The sequence below is a fragment of the Mixophyes fleayi genome, chromosome 10 (assembly GCF_038048845.1).
Source record: "Mixophyes fleayi isolate aMixFle1 chromosome 10, aMixFle1.hap1, whole genome shotgun sequence".
Lineage (NCBI taxonomy): Eukaryota > Metazoa > Chordata > Amphibia > Anura > Limnodynastidae > Mixophyes > Mixophyes fleayi.
Window position 1 is genome coordinate 2,341,764 of NC_134411.1, and position 17,551 is coordinate 2,359,314.

General features: G+C 41.7%; 1 protein-coding gene across 3 annotated transcripts in view; it reads right to left on the bottom strand.

Annotated features, from left to right (window-relative positions):
- LMO1 (LIM domain only 1) overlaps nt 1-17,551 on the bottom strand; it is a 92,262-nt gene that overhangs the window by 9,740 nt on the left and 64,971 nt on the right. For all 3 annotated transcript variants that reach the window (XM_075187618.1, XM_075187616.1, XM_075187617.1), the window contains exon 2: nt 7,550-7,763. In XM_075187618.1, coding sequence (XP_075043719.1) covers nt 7,550-7,763 — 214 coding nt within the window. The remainder of the gene's footprint in view (nt 1-7,549; nt 7,764-17,551) is intronic.

A 17,551-nucleotide genomic window follows, 5' to 3' on the forward strand; every position in this document is an offset into this window, starting at 1 on the left:
TTATTCATCTTTAGCACTATTATGTCGCCCACTTTCCAGATTACACAACATAAAAGAGCCCCCACATACCGCTATTTGCATTGTAAAAGGCTCCTTTCTGAACCATTTCAAACACAGACACTCTGTCAGCCAGAACTGCGGGGACGGTCGGACAAATGCTGCCTTAACCATTTAACCAGCACGCTTCAGAGGCGAAGGCCGTGCATGTGTCGCAGGCTGCGTGTAGCGGGGTGCGAGGTTAAATGTTCAGTGCCCCCACGCTTTGAAATATTTAACAAGGATTTACAGGTTTTCCATCCCTTTAGACAAATGAAAAATCTTATTATCTTACACGGCAGCCAGGTAGCTGGTGAATCCGGCGTTTCATAGGCTTTCTACAGATAAAAAGCATCTGTTTCACAGACCACATAAACATGACAAATGCAGATGCGTTTATAGCAGATATCACTATTTACTCAGAGTTTCAGCCTTTCCTGTGGTGCCAAATAACCGAAAAGATTAAACTAGTTACATTGTATCCTAATGAAGAACTGATGTGGAGCAATCTATGGTGGCTCCGCGCCACAAAATAATACATCTACCTAAACCGCTCACACCTATCCCACTACCCACAGGAATACACCTGGTCACAGACTCCGCGGCCAGATGACGTTGTACTTGTCATGTGCTTTCTACACCGCGGACGGATACATCGCATTGGTTCTACCACGTGTATGAGCAGCAGCGAAGCCCCTTATATAACCACATATATCCTCCATATAGCGCTGTGTTAGTACATCCCATCTAGTGATGGCTACGAATACTCATCATATAGCTCGCCCATTTCTGTGCGGCACCTTAATGTGTTTTCTGTATCTCAGTCAGTGCAATAATTCCAATTCAGTAAAGATCACTGTGATTATGTGTGTTTGATCAAAGGCAAAGAACAATAACTGCTCCCTAGATCCTTCTGTCTGTCTACGTGTACTCAAGAGTCTGGCAACGCCCACTTGTAGCATGATATTACATAAATTGCCTGGTGACTAGCGTACAATACGGGCCCCTTCCTGGTGACTACCATACAATATGGAGCCCTTGCTGGTGACTACCATATAAAACGGACCCCTTCTTGGTGACTAGAGTACAATACGGACCCCTTCCTGGTGACTAGCGTACAATACGGACCCCTTCCTGGTGACTACCGTACAATACGGACCCCTTCCTGGTGACTACCATACAATACGGACCCCTTCCTGGTGACTAATGTACAATATGGGCCCCTTCTGATGACTAATGTACTATACGGACCCCCTTCCTGATGACTAATGTACAATACGGACCCCCTTCCTGGTGACTAACTTACAATACGGACCCCTTCCTGGTGACTACCGTACAATACGGACCCCTTCCTGGTGACTACCGTACAATACGGACCCCTTCCTGGTGACTACCGTACAATACGGACCCCTTCCTGGTGACTACCGTACAATACGGACCCCTTTCTGGTGACTACCGTACAATAGGGACCCCTTTCTGGTGACTACCGTACAATACGGACCCCTTCCTGGTGACTACCATACAATACGGACCCCTTCCTGGTGACTACCGTACAATACGGACCCCTTCCTGGTGACTACCGTACAATACGGGCCCCTTCCTGATGACTAGAATACAATACGGACCACTTCCTGGTGACTAACGTAAAATACGGACCCCTTCCTGGTGACTAACGTAAAATACGGACCCCTTCCTGGTGACTAGCGTACAATACGGACCCCTTCCTGGTGACTACCGTACAATACGGACCCCTTCCTGGTGACTACCGTACAATACGGGCCCCTTCCTGATGACTAGAATACAATACGGACTCCTTTCTGGTGACTACCGTACAATACGGACCCCTTCCTGGTGACTACCATACAATACGGACCCCTTCCTGGTGACTAATGTACAATATGGGCCCCTTCCTGATGACTAATGTACTATACGGACCCCCTTCCTGATGACTAATGTACTATACGGACCCCCTTCCTGATGACTAATGTACTATACGGACCCCCTTCCTGATGACTAAAGTACAATACGGACCCCCTTCCTGGTGACTAACTTACAATACGGACCCCTTCCTGGTGACTAACTTACAATACGGACCCCTTCCTGGTGACAAACCTACAATACGGACCCCTTCCTGGTGACAAACATATAATACGGACCCCTTCCTGGTGACAAACGTACAATACGGACCCCTTCCTGGTGACAAACGAACAATACGGACCCCTTCTTGGTGACTACCGTACAATACGGACCCCTTCCTTGTGACTACCGTACAATACGGACCCCTTTCTGGTGACTACCGTACAATACGGACCCCTTTCTGGTGACTACCGTACAATACGGACCCCTTCCTGGTGACTACCGTACAATACGGACCCCTTCCTGGTGACTACCGTACAATACGGACCCCTTCCTGGTGACTACCGTACAATACGGGCCCCTTCCTGATGACTAGAATACAATACGGACTCCTTTCTGGTGACTAACGTAAAATACGGACCACTTCCTGGTGACTAACGTAAAATACAGACCCCTTCCTGGTGACTAGCGTACAATATGGACCCTTTTCTGCTGACTAGCGTACAATACGGACCCCTTCCTGGTGACTAGTGTAGAACACGGATCCCTTCCTAGTGACTAGTATACTTACTTACCCTATGTATACAGTTGTTTTATTGACTGATGTTGCTCAGATAACTGAACTGGATTGTATTGACCCAACACCTGGAAGACACTGTAGGTAGTTGTGATATATACTTCAGGATGACAGATCAGTTTTATATGCAGATACCTCTCCGATGATTCTTACTTTAACAACTTTAATAATGTTGTCTTTATACCAGAGTAGAGACAACTGTTATATAAAATCAGGAAACGTTTTACATCTAATCGAGGCATTTAGCAGCCTTAAAAATTCTCCTGTATTCGTCAGCTCAGAAGCCATCATTGCTTTGCTCTATTACCCTCGCTGGGAAGGAAAAAGGTTGCGGGAGCCCTGTAAAGAATAAAACGACAAGGAGTTGCAACGCTTGACACTTTTTAAAGTCTATCACTTGATGTAAAAATAGAGCAAGGTCTTTGTACGACTTCAGATCTTGGCGATACACTTTAGATATTAAATCACACAGAGAAATTTTTAAAGGGTGAATAAAGGTAGCAATTTTTGTGACTTTTCCCATTACTCAAAGTGTTACCAGTTTTAATGTACAGCGTGGCAGAGGCAAATCTAACATACAAAGCGCAAATAATGGCACCTCTCTAGGAGAACAGCCCCCTGTCTAGAGTGTGCTGGGATAATACCTGGGGGAGACGCAATTACCCTATTTCCACTGAAAAAAAAATATTTCTCCAGCCGCGACTGCTGCTTCCCCTCTTTGCCAGGTAATGTTCAATCTGCAGCCTATAACGGATTGTGTGTGCGGGGTCCTTACACGCTGCTTTTCCTGTATCACTGAGTAACTGGTTTGTTACTATACATATTTTAATCTGCATTAAAGGCTCATTCACATCATTTGTCTGTTCCACACGGCACATTTGAACGCATCACATCCTATTTCTCATGCATCAATAAACGTATGATAACAGCATTAGTCACTAAAATGCATCTAAAGCGCACACTAGTTTTCACCTGGTTGGCAGCACATATGTGTGACGTGTCATAAATGGAGGATTCCGTGCATTCTGGCAGACAGGATGCGTGACGCATTACAGCAGACGTGTGCAAGCCCAATCTAGTAATAAACCCAATGGATCAATGCACCTACCCCTACATTGTTGCAGGTTATATTTATATTATAAATAATATTTAATGGCACACCAGTAAAAAACGCAATGCAAGCTCTCGGGGCGCTGAGACCCCGTCATCAAGGCGCGCTTACATTTGTCACTTACGATTTGATAGCACTTAGTTTGGTACACAGAGCTAACAGTCTATTGTGGGACTGACGTTTGCTGGATATATGTAAAAATATTATGAGAAGGGCAGGTGGAGGTGACTGTGTGTGGTTATTCCACATGTGGGTCATACTAATGTCCCAGAAAGTCCAGGGGATTCCTTTGGGGACTCCCAAGATAGTAGGTGTTGCTTCCGAATACAGCTTCTCCTTCTTGTGAAGGGAATGGGCCCTGAATGACAGAATTTACTCATCAGACCCCATCTCTGCTGTAAGAGGATGCGATTCCAATTGTTTCATTGTGGCCCGTCCCCTCCCTGCGGCGCAATGATGCCCCTCACATTTGTATTATACGTAGAATTACTCTGCGCAAACCCAGAACTGGGAGATACGTCCGAAAAGAGAAGAAAAAAAGCCAATAGAAAAGGTAAGTGAAGAAACAGAAGCAAGGGGGGGCCAAAGCAGCATGGAACAAAACTCTTTCTTATAACATAATCTAGTTTTGTATTACCTCTTTTATTGTTCTTATTTGAGTATTAAATGCATGAAGTATTAAACTACCGTTCGGTATATATTTTTGTATACTTAAAACGATCATAAGGGCAGAGAACCGGTTGTTAATTTATTTGACTCCCACCACTGCAGCGTCTTGTTCAGCAGAGCAGACCTGCTCCCGATATTAGCAGCGCACGTATCCTGAGATCCATGCACTGGTGAATTCCAGAGTGCGCAAAGCCGAATTACGTGCGTATAATACTAACTGTGGATTGCACTCAGAATACGTGCCGTGATGAATGGGACCCACTGTTACTGTTTTCAATTTTGGAGACCTTTTGATATAACTTAATGTGCCAGTACAAAAAATGGCCTTTCAGTAAATATTTACAATTAAAACAATATCTACAAGGTCTGTTGGTGATTATCATTCTGTAACGTTACCTAGAGGTGTAACTGGACAATAATACTGAATAATAATAATAATAATAATATTAGCATGTAGATTTATCGCACACAGACACGCACAGCACATGTGCAGGACGGAGCGGGGCGACGGGTCCTGGCGTTCCGCCCTGTGCCTCAGATTATTACAGTTTACAGAGCTCAGTAACTACATTCCAGTGATAATATCTTATGTTCATTCCACACAATGTCCGGGCCGGGCCCCGGGGACCGGTCAGGGCAGCCACTTATTTTTACCATCAGCCGTTTGCTTCCATTGTGTCAAAACGGCCGTGAATTAAATTGCTACAAACAAAATTCCCCTGATTATTCGGGGACACAGCTGGGGAGCCCTGAACGAGGGACGGAGCATCTGGGACAATTAGTCTCTGCGCCCACGTCCTCATTAATACATGGGGTGGAATAACGGTACGATGCGATCTGTGAGAGGTGCGGGCACATGATGGGAGATGGGTCTGTGTGGGGAGAGGTGTTATTAATCATTTAGGGACAATCCCCTTGAATGGGTAATAATGGCCATCATTCTGCAAAGGACAGGGATCGTATATCCAGTCTGTTTGAAATGTCAGGGTCTTATATGAATCTGTGGTATTAGTCTCATGTCAACAGACTGCGCACGGACACGTTCTATTAAACGGCTCTGCACCCTGGGGCTGTACTGCAGTTAGCTGGAAAACAGGATCTCGTCACTTTGTGCGCAGGATTTACACCTCGGGGGAAATTCACTATATGGGGCTGTCGTTGGTTGCAAAATGGAAGTAAATTACTCTTTAATAAAGAGCATGGAAAAATAGTGTGTATCTGGCCATATACAGCGCCATATGAGATACGTCCATCTCCGCAAGATATACGCCTGGTTTACAGCAAGTCATCACCATTGAGTATTTGCACCTGCGCTATAGCCTCCGAACAGGCGTATATCCGTGTGTCTGCAGGTCTGTCGGAGCCATAGTGATATAAATACGTCCAATGTTAGAACAGCGCAAGTATGCAATTCCTGGACACACTCAGAGCCATTTCATGGAAGATACTGGCCGTTATCAATTGGTGGCTATAGAAGCGGGTCAGGGCTGAGTGGTTGCAGGAGCTGGGGGGCTTCTCACAACTATGGAGCAGACCGATACTCTGTATTCTGTTACTAATTGAGACTTTCGTGCGGCGACTCTGCAATGTTTTGCGACAACGCTAATTGTCATCGTTTAAAACTCAATTTTTAGCACCTTAAAATGTTTTTGCCCCAAGAGACACCTTGTTCACAGAATTTCCTTTATACGATATTATTAAAATTCCCTTTCAATGTTTCACCCAACTTTTATACTTACTCCTCTGTGTCTCAATCTGACATTATAAATACAACTTCCGATGTCATAAGATCAATGTATAGATACAGAAACCTTTCAGTCATGGACACGATTCACAGAATCTTCTAGGACAGCTATTTATCAGATTACTGTGACGATCCACCACACGATGGACTTCAGTTCAATTTCATAATTCGGGGATTACTTAGGGAAGACGGCATCACAATATACATAACACAACACTGATATATGTCATAATACTCTATATAATAGTAATGATATTAGAACATACTTACCAACTCTCCCGAAATATCCGGGAGACTCCCGCATTTTGCGAGAGTCTCCCGGGCGAGTGTGGCAATCCCCCGCATCTGGATAATTCTGCCCACTTCCTAGTAAAGTGGGCAGAATTAAGTCCCAAACACCGCGATTACTGGTGAATCGCGGCGTTTGGCTCTGCCCCCCGCTGTCAAATGACACATTTTGCGTCATCATGTCCGTGCCCCCCCCCCCCCGTTACGCCCACCTCCTCTGCAGGCTCCCGGATTTCACCAACAGAAGGTTGGTAAGTATGTATTAGAAGTCACATGATCCAGGGACAGATACAGCATTGTGATGGGGGAAGGCTCCAAAATATTAATAGTCTATGTATATACATAACGATATACAGTATATGTACATTTTTATTAAGAAACATGAATGATTTAGATATTATTAAATGCAGATTTTACGTTAGGTAACACGTGTGTATTATAATTCTACTGGAGATTATAGAAATATATCTGTATAGCCGATCCCTAGGGATGTCTTCACATACAGTCAGTATCTTTATAATCTCCTAGGGATACTTCTGTATTATAAGAGACTGTAGAATATATATGGGATAATGAAATTCCTACTTTATATGGGTATTACAAGTCAGCTTAGTGCTTCTTATACAGGTCACAGAAATCCGTGTTCCCCTAATGAACACTGGAGCAATGGAGTTAGCACTCACTGTTTATACAGATATTAACATTACTTGTGTATTATAAGCATAGGCAAACCGAGGGGGGGGGGGGTTCCTAGTGCCTGGAAACCCCATCCAAGCCTGGGGCACTGTATAATTGAGGTGTCTGGACCCTGTCCCCGCTTCACACAGCTCTGCTTGTAAAGGGAGAGCTGCGTGACCTAACAGTAGTGCACGCAGCATTTCCCATGTATATTATGGGTATAGGAAGAGTTGGAGAGCAGCCAAGTACAGTCTAAAATTATAACCACGCCCCCATGCATGCTGGTCACGCCCACTGGTGGCGTGGGGTGGAAACCCCCCTCTACAAATCCTGCGTTTGCCCCTGATAAGGGTATTACTACCGCGCTCACCTCAGGTAATCTCTGCGACATAGAATGAGATTTGCTTTCGTATAGAGCGTTGAGCCGACCTCTCCCAGACGACAGTCGCAGCAGGCACACTTCAGGCAGTCCTCGTGCCAGTACTTGTCCAACGCCTTCAGCAGGTATCGGTCCTTTATCTTCCGGTTACAGCCGGCGCAGCCTTTCTGTTTACCTTTGGGCTGCACCGAGAGCATCGGCACTCCTGGGAGGGGAACACAAGGGACAGAGACGTAAGGATCAAAACGTTTCCATAATAAATCCTTCATATAATGTAATCAATATATGGATAGATCCAACGGGTGTAACGCCCACAGCAGATTATATGACGGATCAGACGCTGAGCAACAAAATAATATTTACCCCAAATATTGAAATTATTCTATAATGTATCAAAAAAAATAGACACATTTTTGTAACGTTTGTGCTTCATAAACACTTTGATGAAATATTTTTTCCTTTGAGATATATATATATATATATATATATATATAATATAAATGTCTAGTGGCGTGTGTTAGTCTGTCTGTGTGTGTGTGTGGAAAAAATGAAACCAAGCTGCAGCGCCACCTGCTGGGCGGAGTTATACACTGACCTACTAAATTCTTAGTGTGTGTGCAAAAAAAAATTCAGAAAGGGCTGAAATTTGGTATACTAAGATGTTTTTAATTTGTTAATTTAATTTGTTAATTGTTAAAAGTGTTTATAAAGATTTAAAAAATATATATATATATTTCTTGAAGGAGAAGTGACAGTTGGGAGTGGTTGGTGGTTGCCGGGGGTGACAGTGGGGAGTGGTTGGTGGTTGCCGGGGGTGACAGTGGGGAGTGGTTGGTGGTTGCCGGGGGTGACAGTGGGGAGTGGTTGGTGGTTGCCGGGGGTGACAGTGGGGAGTGGTTGGTGGTTGCCGGGGGTGACAGTGGGGAGTGGTTGGTGGTTGAGGCCTGGGCTATGGCCCAAATGCATGACAAGAACCTTTTTAACACCTTAAGTAGCTTGATTTGACTAGAATGCATGAGTATCATGCACGGGTTAACTTGTGTATATATATATATGTAGATCAGAGCATTAATGAAACCATAAAATTGCCCTTTTTACACAACCTTTGGATATTTTCCAAGATCGCGTCCAGATTTCAACACTTCTCTTTTTGTCTTCATGTGATCGTTGTGTATTTAGCGTTGAAAGGTTAACGTACCTCTCAAAGTCAACTCACTGACTTGTCACTATATCAATCTATGAAACCTGGGGACATTCCTAGAAATTATTGGGATCACCTGGAATCTCTCAATTCAAACTGTGATTTACGGAAGAATTTAGCCCCATGGTTCTTGTAATTAACACGTTATCTGTAACCACACTAAACTCCGAAGCAATTCACCAGAACATACGAAGTTTAGGACCAAATCACAATAGACTGGACCCTTCATTTTATATATATATATATATATATATATATATATATATATATATATATATATATATATATATATATATACAGCATTTCACTCTTGGGCCTGATTCATGTCCAAACGCAACTTGGACATAAGTTCCATGTTTAAATAGAGCATTTAAGAAGTTCCGCCCGTACTCAAATGCAATGGGATCTCAAGATACGCTGTAATTTGAATCTCGGTGGAAATACACTCTATATAAACGGTACTTGCGTACGTAGACACAGGACAGAGTGCAGTATCCACACAGGCGTATGTACAATAAGCTCACATCAGAACGCATGAAATTTTATTTGATCATAAAATGAAATAACTGTTTACGGTACAATCAATAAAAACAAATTCAAATATAGACCTTGTTATTTACATTACTAACATATAAAGATGACTTTAGTGCATACCATTTGTTCTGTACTAGTTAGTGACACGCGTTCGTGTAATTTTAATTCAAAGGCTATGCCGTGTCAATCATCACTATCATCCGCCAGCCCTCTGCTCTGTAGGGGGTCTAAAACATACGACTGAAACCAATCATACTCAAGACAAGCGCAGGACTTAACTCAGCCGCGTCTGTGTTGAAACGCCCTTCCTGTACCTGGGTTACTTTATTGCATCCCTTCCCTCCCCTATCCAGCTCTCAAGTCATGTATGTGGCCCTCCAAGGCAATATTTATGGCCCCCAGCTATCCTGACAACCTCCATAGATTGTACTGGTGATATATATGATATATCGGGGCAGCACGGTGGCTACGTGGTTAGCACTTCTGTCTCACAGCGCTGGGGTCATGAGTTCAATTCCCGTCCATGGCCTTATCTGTGAGGAGTTTATATGTTCTCCCCGTGTTTGCGTGGGTTTCCTCCTGGTGCTCCGGTTTCCTCCCACACTCCAAAAACATACTGGTAGGTTAATTGGGTGCTATAAAAAAAACTGACCCTAGTTTCTCTCTCTCTCTCTATGTATGTTAGGGAATTTAGACTGTAAGCCCCAATTGTGCAGGGACTGATGTGAGTGAGTTCTCTGTACAGCGCTGCGGAATCAGTGGCGCTATATAAATAAATGATGATGATGATATATTATTTTAATAATTATCATCCCGGCCTGTGTAACATATATGTATCGTCCTCACGTAGAGCAGTCTCACAGTTTTCTGGGGTTGTATGTACAACACAGAGACCCCTGTTAGCTCCTCCATGGTAACGCAGGATACAGAATAACTGTGCTCTAAGCTGATAACACTGGAAGCAGTTACAAGGTTTTGTTTCTACAATGTGAAAGCTAAGTAAAAGTGCCATAATTAATAAATATACATGACTAAAATTTGGACAGAGTTGGGAACATTACAGCAGCTGAAGCAGCGTTAAGTGCATCCTCCTCGCTGTCTAAATGGAAAACGTTTTAAAGCTTTTTAAACTTTCAAGGCTTCTATTCATTATGCCACTTTGGTTTCAAATACTTCTTTGTAATTTATTACGTAGGGTCGAGTTAAAGAGGAAAAAAAAAAAAAATCCAGCAAATTGCTTTGGTGTCATGAAACTTCCTGTATGAACGTTCGTTCCAGGCTCCTAAAGGACAAATAACGTCTAATAAATGCTGTAAACACTAATAGTCTATCTATACTTGACATTTTGTCGGAGTACTAAAACGCAGCCTCCGGCTGATCCTACTTGTGATGTGAGCGCACTTCTTCGCCGTAATAACTGACCTAGTGAAGCTAAAAGCTTAGGACAACAGCACTTAAGACGGTTTCACACAAACAGTGAAGTATTGATCCATTTGATAACAAAGTAGCCTCAAAACCATGGAGACGGGTCAGGGAAAAAAAACCTCTTAAGGCTTTAAAAGTGGCTTTTCTCGAAATCTCCCCAGCGCAGCTAATGATTGAAAATGCCACTCATTTACACTGTCTCTAAGTATGCATTTACTGTCCTCGCTACCACAGTTAATGTATTTAAATGGTAAAATAAATATATTCGCTGCCTGTTTGAGCTGCGTTAACTAGTTCTGCCCCTGACCTGCGCTACCCTCCCAGAATCCTCCTCCCCAGTTTGCAGGCAGGAGAAGTGAAGGTAAAGCTCGCTATCTATAACAGGGACAATGAAATGCGTGGTGTGAACACTGTATGACAGCTCCTGTCCCACAAGGTGAGGACAGAAAAACACGAATATTGTTGTGTCTTTTGTATCCATATCTAGCTATCTGAGGGAGCGATACACAAAAATGTCTTTAGATTCCTTGTTCAAAATCATGCACTTGGAAAACGGACAAGCACCTTAGATGAGTTTTAGTGACGCATTTTAAAGTTTTCCATATGTTGGGCTTTTACCAGTATAATCATGTGAACCTGTAGCGCATATTAATGCAGGAGAATCAGGGTGCGCTGCGTTGTCTAATTTTAAACTCAACATTCAAATTTTAGAAAGCAAAGATGTGAACGGCACCACTGACTCTAATTGTGCTTTTCATGCATTTATTGAAGTGTAAAGTTTTTTTTTAAAAAAAATAAAATACGCAGAATGAGCCCTCAATGAAAGAGTAGTAACAGCAAGGAAATGCTGCCCAGCAGAGACCAGCATAGAATACAATAATCCTATGTCAGACAGTAGTATAAATACATGTGATGTTAGTCCTGTCTGAGGTGTCAGACTTGTACTCTACTCACCTGTGACAGGTGTTACAATGTAACAGGTGCAGGGAACAACTGATACATAATGTAACAGAATAACAGTTGTAGATGCTATTGGAGGAAGTGGGTGTGGCTACTTTAAGGCAGCGGCATTATCAGCGGCCAATAACAAATCAGCCATTGGCGCAAGCAGAGTGTTTAGCAGAAAAATTATTATGGTTAAAAATCATTCTGTGTTAAATGATGATGAAATAGTCCATTGTATAAAAGTGGTGTAAATATGGCCTTAAAGGGGTTGTACTCTTCTATAGCGTTAAATGCCACTTACTGCTTTTTGCTTATAAATGCCGGACTTGGCCGCCAATAACGGGCCACCTCTGGGTCACAAACAGTCAGGCATTGCCCTCTGAAGGCCCCGGTTTTCAAATTTGTTATATAACCTTAATGACACAATTGTCAAAAAGGTGTTTTTGAGATTAAAAATGTAATTATCAGGTAAAAAAACCAAAAACTACCATTCTATGATTTGTTATATTTATACAACCCCTATCTCCCTATATCTGTATCGTATATATGTTAGTTTACTCCATATCCATTTTGAATGTTTTCCCTTATTCTACAACATTAGAATTTTTGGAGTAATTTCATCATCATCATCACCATTTAGTTATATAGCGCCACTAATTCCGCAGCGCTGTACAGAGAACTCACTCACATCAGTCCCTGTCCCATTGGAGCTTATAGTCTAAATTCCCTAACACACACAGAGACAGACAGAGAGACTAGGGTCAATTTTTGTTAGCAGCCAATTAACCTACTAGTATGTTTTTGGAATATGGGAGGAAACCGGAGCACCCGGAGGAAACCTACTCAAACACAGGGAGAACATACAAACTCCAAACCGATAAGGCCATGGTTGGGAATTGAACTCATGACCCCAGCGCTGTGAGGCAGAAGTGCTAACGACTTCGCCACCGTGGTGCCCATAAGTAATTTAAAACCACACCCACTTTAGCTCATTTGCATGTGGATTTTGTAGAGTTTGTGATGCTAATTTTGTTTATATAGAACACAAATTTCATGCAAAACACCATTTAAAATGTAAGTTGACCTTCCAGAATTCTAAAAATCAGGATAAAATTGTAAACATCCCCAACCGACACAGAGAGTGCCCTGATCTACCCCAATACTTCTAATTTGACAATACCATTTCTCCAACTGTGTGAGTCCCACATTGGCTGCAGCCCCACCCCTGCAGTCCCACATTGGCTGCAGCCCCACCCCTGCAGTCCCACATTGGCTGCAGCCCCACCCCTGCAGTCCCACATTGGCTGCAGCCCCACCCCTGCAGTCCCACATTGGCTGCAGCCCCACCCCTGCAGTCCCACATGGGGATATTGCATATAAGTATAGTTAACATTTACACTGTGCCATTGAAAGCTTCCAATGTACAGGGTGATTCAAAAGTCGCAGTACACCCTTTTATTTCAAAAACTCTACAGGAAATTGGGAAACCTGAAGGTATGGGTGACGTGGTCTATCTTTCACGGTATGTACCAAACATGGGCGCCATCTTGAAATCGGCCCAATTCCTGTAGAGTTTTTGAAATAAAAGGGTGTACTGCGACTTTTGAATCACCCTGTAGTTTAGAAAGCACAGAAGGTCAATCACCGACCCACCAGAACTCAGCCCCTGTACTCGCATCACAAAATACATTTATTTCCTGTTATTTATTTTTCATCCTTTAATCTCCGCAAAGGAGCTTGGATAGACAAGACTATTATTTTGGCCTTCACAAGTCATTCTTACATCAGATAAAATCTAATAACGCTTCTCTTTAAATAAGAAGGTATTTATTTCCAAGAAGTAAAATAAATATTTCCATTTAAACTCTTGTGATAGATCTTGTACAATCCTAATGAAATCTGCCGCGTATTATCAGCCAGTAAAAGCTTATCTGTGTCCATATTCATCTCACAGCTCAATCAGCCCCAATAGATAGAAATTAAATTTACCTCCGGAAAGTTTTAATTAGCCGGGAAACAGTTGCCGTGGATGAAGTATATAAACCTTTTAAAAGCAACAAACGTATCAGCGGGGATCTGGCTGTACCTGTCATCTTGTTTTCAAAGGGCTCATAAGAGTTTGAGGAAGGTGCCGAGCAATGTTATGGGAAGGACGTTACAGCAGGAGGACAGGTCTTTATTATGTCGAATAAGTTTAACTCTACAGACTCAAAATCCTAAATTGATCTGGACCCCAAAGTCGCAGTGTAATTCTCCTTAGGAGGGGAGATATTCCGTCCTGTCTCTGCAGTGGCATCTGACCAACTCCCTGGATGGACATACCATCGTACATGTTTACTTATGCCAGTAAAATGTACTACTTTTCTTGAGGCTAATCTATAGGGTTTGTCAAGCTCTTACTGGAAAGAACCCTTTCCTATAAGGTTTCATCTGTTTAATTCCAACTGAAAGAGTAGATTTGTATCCTTGTACAAATTTTATTGAAAAAGTAACCATAGAGGGCCTGATTCTGCTACAGACACATTCTGCATGCAAAAAACTAGCCCGGAATTTGAGTGTAGATCTGACTGTAATCAAATCCAAGTGGATCTCAAGGAAGGTTTCAATTTGAATCTAGGGGCTAGATTTACTAAGCTGCGGGTTTGAAAAAGTGGGGATGTTGCCTACAGCAATCAATCAGATTCTAGCTGTCATTTATTTAGTGCTTTCTACAAAATGACAGCTAGAATCTGATTGGTTGCTATAGGCAACATCCCCACTTTTTCAAACCCGCAGCTTAGTAAATCTAGCCCTAGGTGTTAGTGAGCGCTGCCTAAACATTACTTGCTGTATGTAAACTGTACAAACAACAGGATACGCACAATGCAGATGTACAATATAACATCACACATCAGAGTGTAAGCAAAGAGAAAATTCTGTTCAATTACTAACTTGTAATACTATATTTATTAATAAAAATGTGTTTTAAAAAATATAAATAACAGTTTCAGATGTTTCTGGTGCTGTGCCAGTTCGGGGCACTCACTCAGTGCTAGACATTCTTAGAAGAGACAGACCCCTACCCAAATTTGGCTATGAGTTCCGGCAATGCGCTGTTCCACCCCTAAAGAATACACCGCAAGCCCCTCACCCAAGTTACATAATACATATATTGCAGTAAATGGCAAATTTATAAACAAGGTCAATTGTATTATACTGTAAAACTCACTTTATTAGTCAGGGTTGTACTTACACCCCCGGGATGGAATGGAGGAGATCTGTACCCCTTACTGCCCTGGACTCCAAGATACTACTCTAAATTCCTTTATTATAATCCAACACTGATTAAATTACCCATGAAATAAATCTAGGCTGGGATACTTCATACAAAAGTTTTGTGAAACCACAGAAATATATGTTTATAACAATGTTTCCATTTTAATTTGCTTATAAATAAACCGTAAGCAGTAACAACAAAAGCCTCTTGTAGATAGTAAGGAGCAATTCATTTGTGTGAGCGGAACTTTGTGTACTGCTACATTATTCTGCTAAACAGAAATAGACTCTGGTGTTGTGAGAGGGCGTCAGGGGAACTTATAGCATCCATCTCGTTTAGCAGTGAGACACTTTACACTAAGGTTCCCTCCGCAGTATGCAGCAAGTCCACCCCCCGCTTGCTCTAATTTGTTAATGTATATATTTATTACACACCTATCCTTCTATCCTGAGTATGGGATTAATTAATCAGAAAAATGCATTTTGTTAATGCTGAGGATATATAAGAGTAATTCTAACTTAAAATATACTATATAGCTAACACAATCATACTTCTTTCTCCCCCCCTGCCCCTGTCACATGCAGCCCTGTCCTCACTAACACATCACTCATCTCCTGATATACTCTGTGCTGCTGGGAGTTCAGTTAACTATCCATTATGTAGACATTCCTAACAACCGGATATTGCAAATGAATATGTAATTTTCTACAACACTGATCTGCAACTCGGAAACATAATTTTTGACTGGTGTAAATTTGTAGATATAACTTTATGTAGCAAAATGTATTCTGTGTAGCAAAACTGTGCTTAATCATTTCTGTAGTATCTATAGTTGACACAACTTATTTTCTAGCTAAGATATTGATTTTGTATTTGAAACATTATCATTTTCTTATTAAAACAACTTAACAAAACTTATTACAAAATTGATTTTGTGGTCCATCTCATTTGTGCACCAAATTAACAACATAATTGATGATACTGAGTACAAAATGAATTGTTAACCTGCCACAATGTTGTTCGTGTAATTGATTTTGTAGAAAACAAAATACATTGTGGACAAACGGCTCCTCATGAAACTGTTCTGTGCTATTTAACCCCCTGGTGTGTGACTATAAACATGAGCTGTATGGTGGAATAGTGAACAAGGGTTCAAGAAAACACAAGTGATGGAGATAATATTGTTGTTTATTCATTTGTTTTCATGACGTCTAGATCATTATAGCTACGTTTATAATATCCATGCAATGTGGACACAGGTCAGAGAGGTTGTCATTAGTTATATTGTAACAGTCTAAACAGGATTTAAATATACTGGGCCTGAATCATTAATCATCATCATCATCATTGATTTATATAGCGCCACTAATTCCGCAGCGCTGTACAGAGAATTCACATCAGTCCCTGCCCCATTGGGGCTTACAGTCTAAATTCGCTAACACACACAGACATTAAAGAGTGTAAATGCTGATATGGGACATATTTTACATAAAATCACTCTGCGCACACCCAGAACCGGAGAATACGCCAGAGAACGCAGCAATGTCCAATTCATCTTTGAGCTCAAAGAACCGTAGTACAGCGTCCGATTCAAGTGGCGGACATCTCTCAGGTCAGGTGTAAGTGCCGTTTACTAGCGATGGCGGCTGTGTATACTGCTAGAACATGTGTTTGCATCAGGAACAACTGTAAAAATATATTTTATGGAGAATTTAAAAAAAAACAAAAAAACTTTTTAATGTTCTCTAATTAATGACTATGAAGAGATGACATTAATTGAATATTTTTTTCTTTCTGCACGTTCTTTTGTGACTTTATATTCCCCTTATATATTCAATATATCCTGCAGTGTATTGTCTGTTAGAGCAGAGCGGACCTAGACCTGTATTCATCACCAGACGTATCTTCACATCCGCTCTTTGCTGAATACGGACGTGCGTATACCCCATGTAAAAAACTCACATTGTGTTTGTTTTGATGAATGAGGCCCGTTGTACTTAACTCATAAGGCAGAAGAAAAATAACCATTCTGATTGGAAAATGATATTCATAGAATGGTAGAATATAAATATGGTTTCTATAATTGTTGTCTGTGACCCTCACACAGAGATCATTGAGAGGCAATCACACGTACAACTACTTCAGTGAATTAACAACATACTTTAGAGAATGTGAACTTGCAGGAAAAGTTTTTTTTTTTCTCCAGACGTAATACTTCTCTGCGTCTCTGCTGCATATATTGGGAAAAAAGCTGCTCAGTTAATATAGAAATATCCCAGTCTTGGAGTTAATGGTCCTGAGCCGATTCTCCGTTAATCAGCACTTGTTACGGTGAGAAATTCTCAAACTGGTGCTTAAAACTTTCCGAGATTAGAATTTGCCGGCGCTCTAGAAGTGCAATTCTTTTTGGTTGATCAGATTCTGCTATTAACTGTTCCCAATTTGCACGGTACATTATAAAATTAATTTCAGAATAAGGTAAGAAGCCGGATACTCGGCTTCTAATTCTGGAAATTCCTTGAAATTCACAATGCTGTAGAGTATATTGTGGTAACGATGGTGACAGATTATGGGATCTTGCAATAAAATGTTTGTCAAACAACAGACAGATATCTCTTTATAGTCTGTTTGC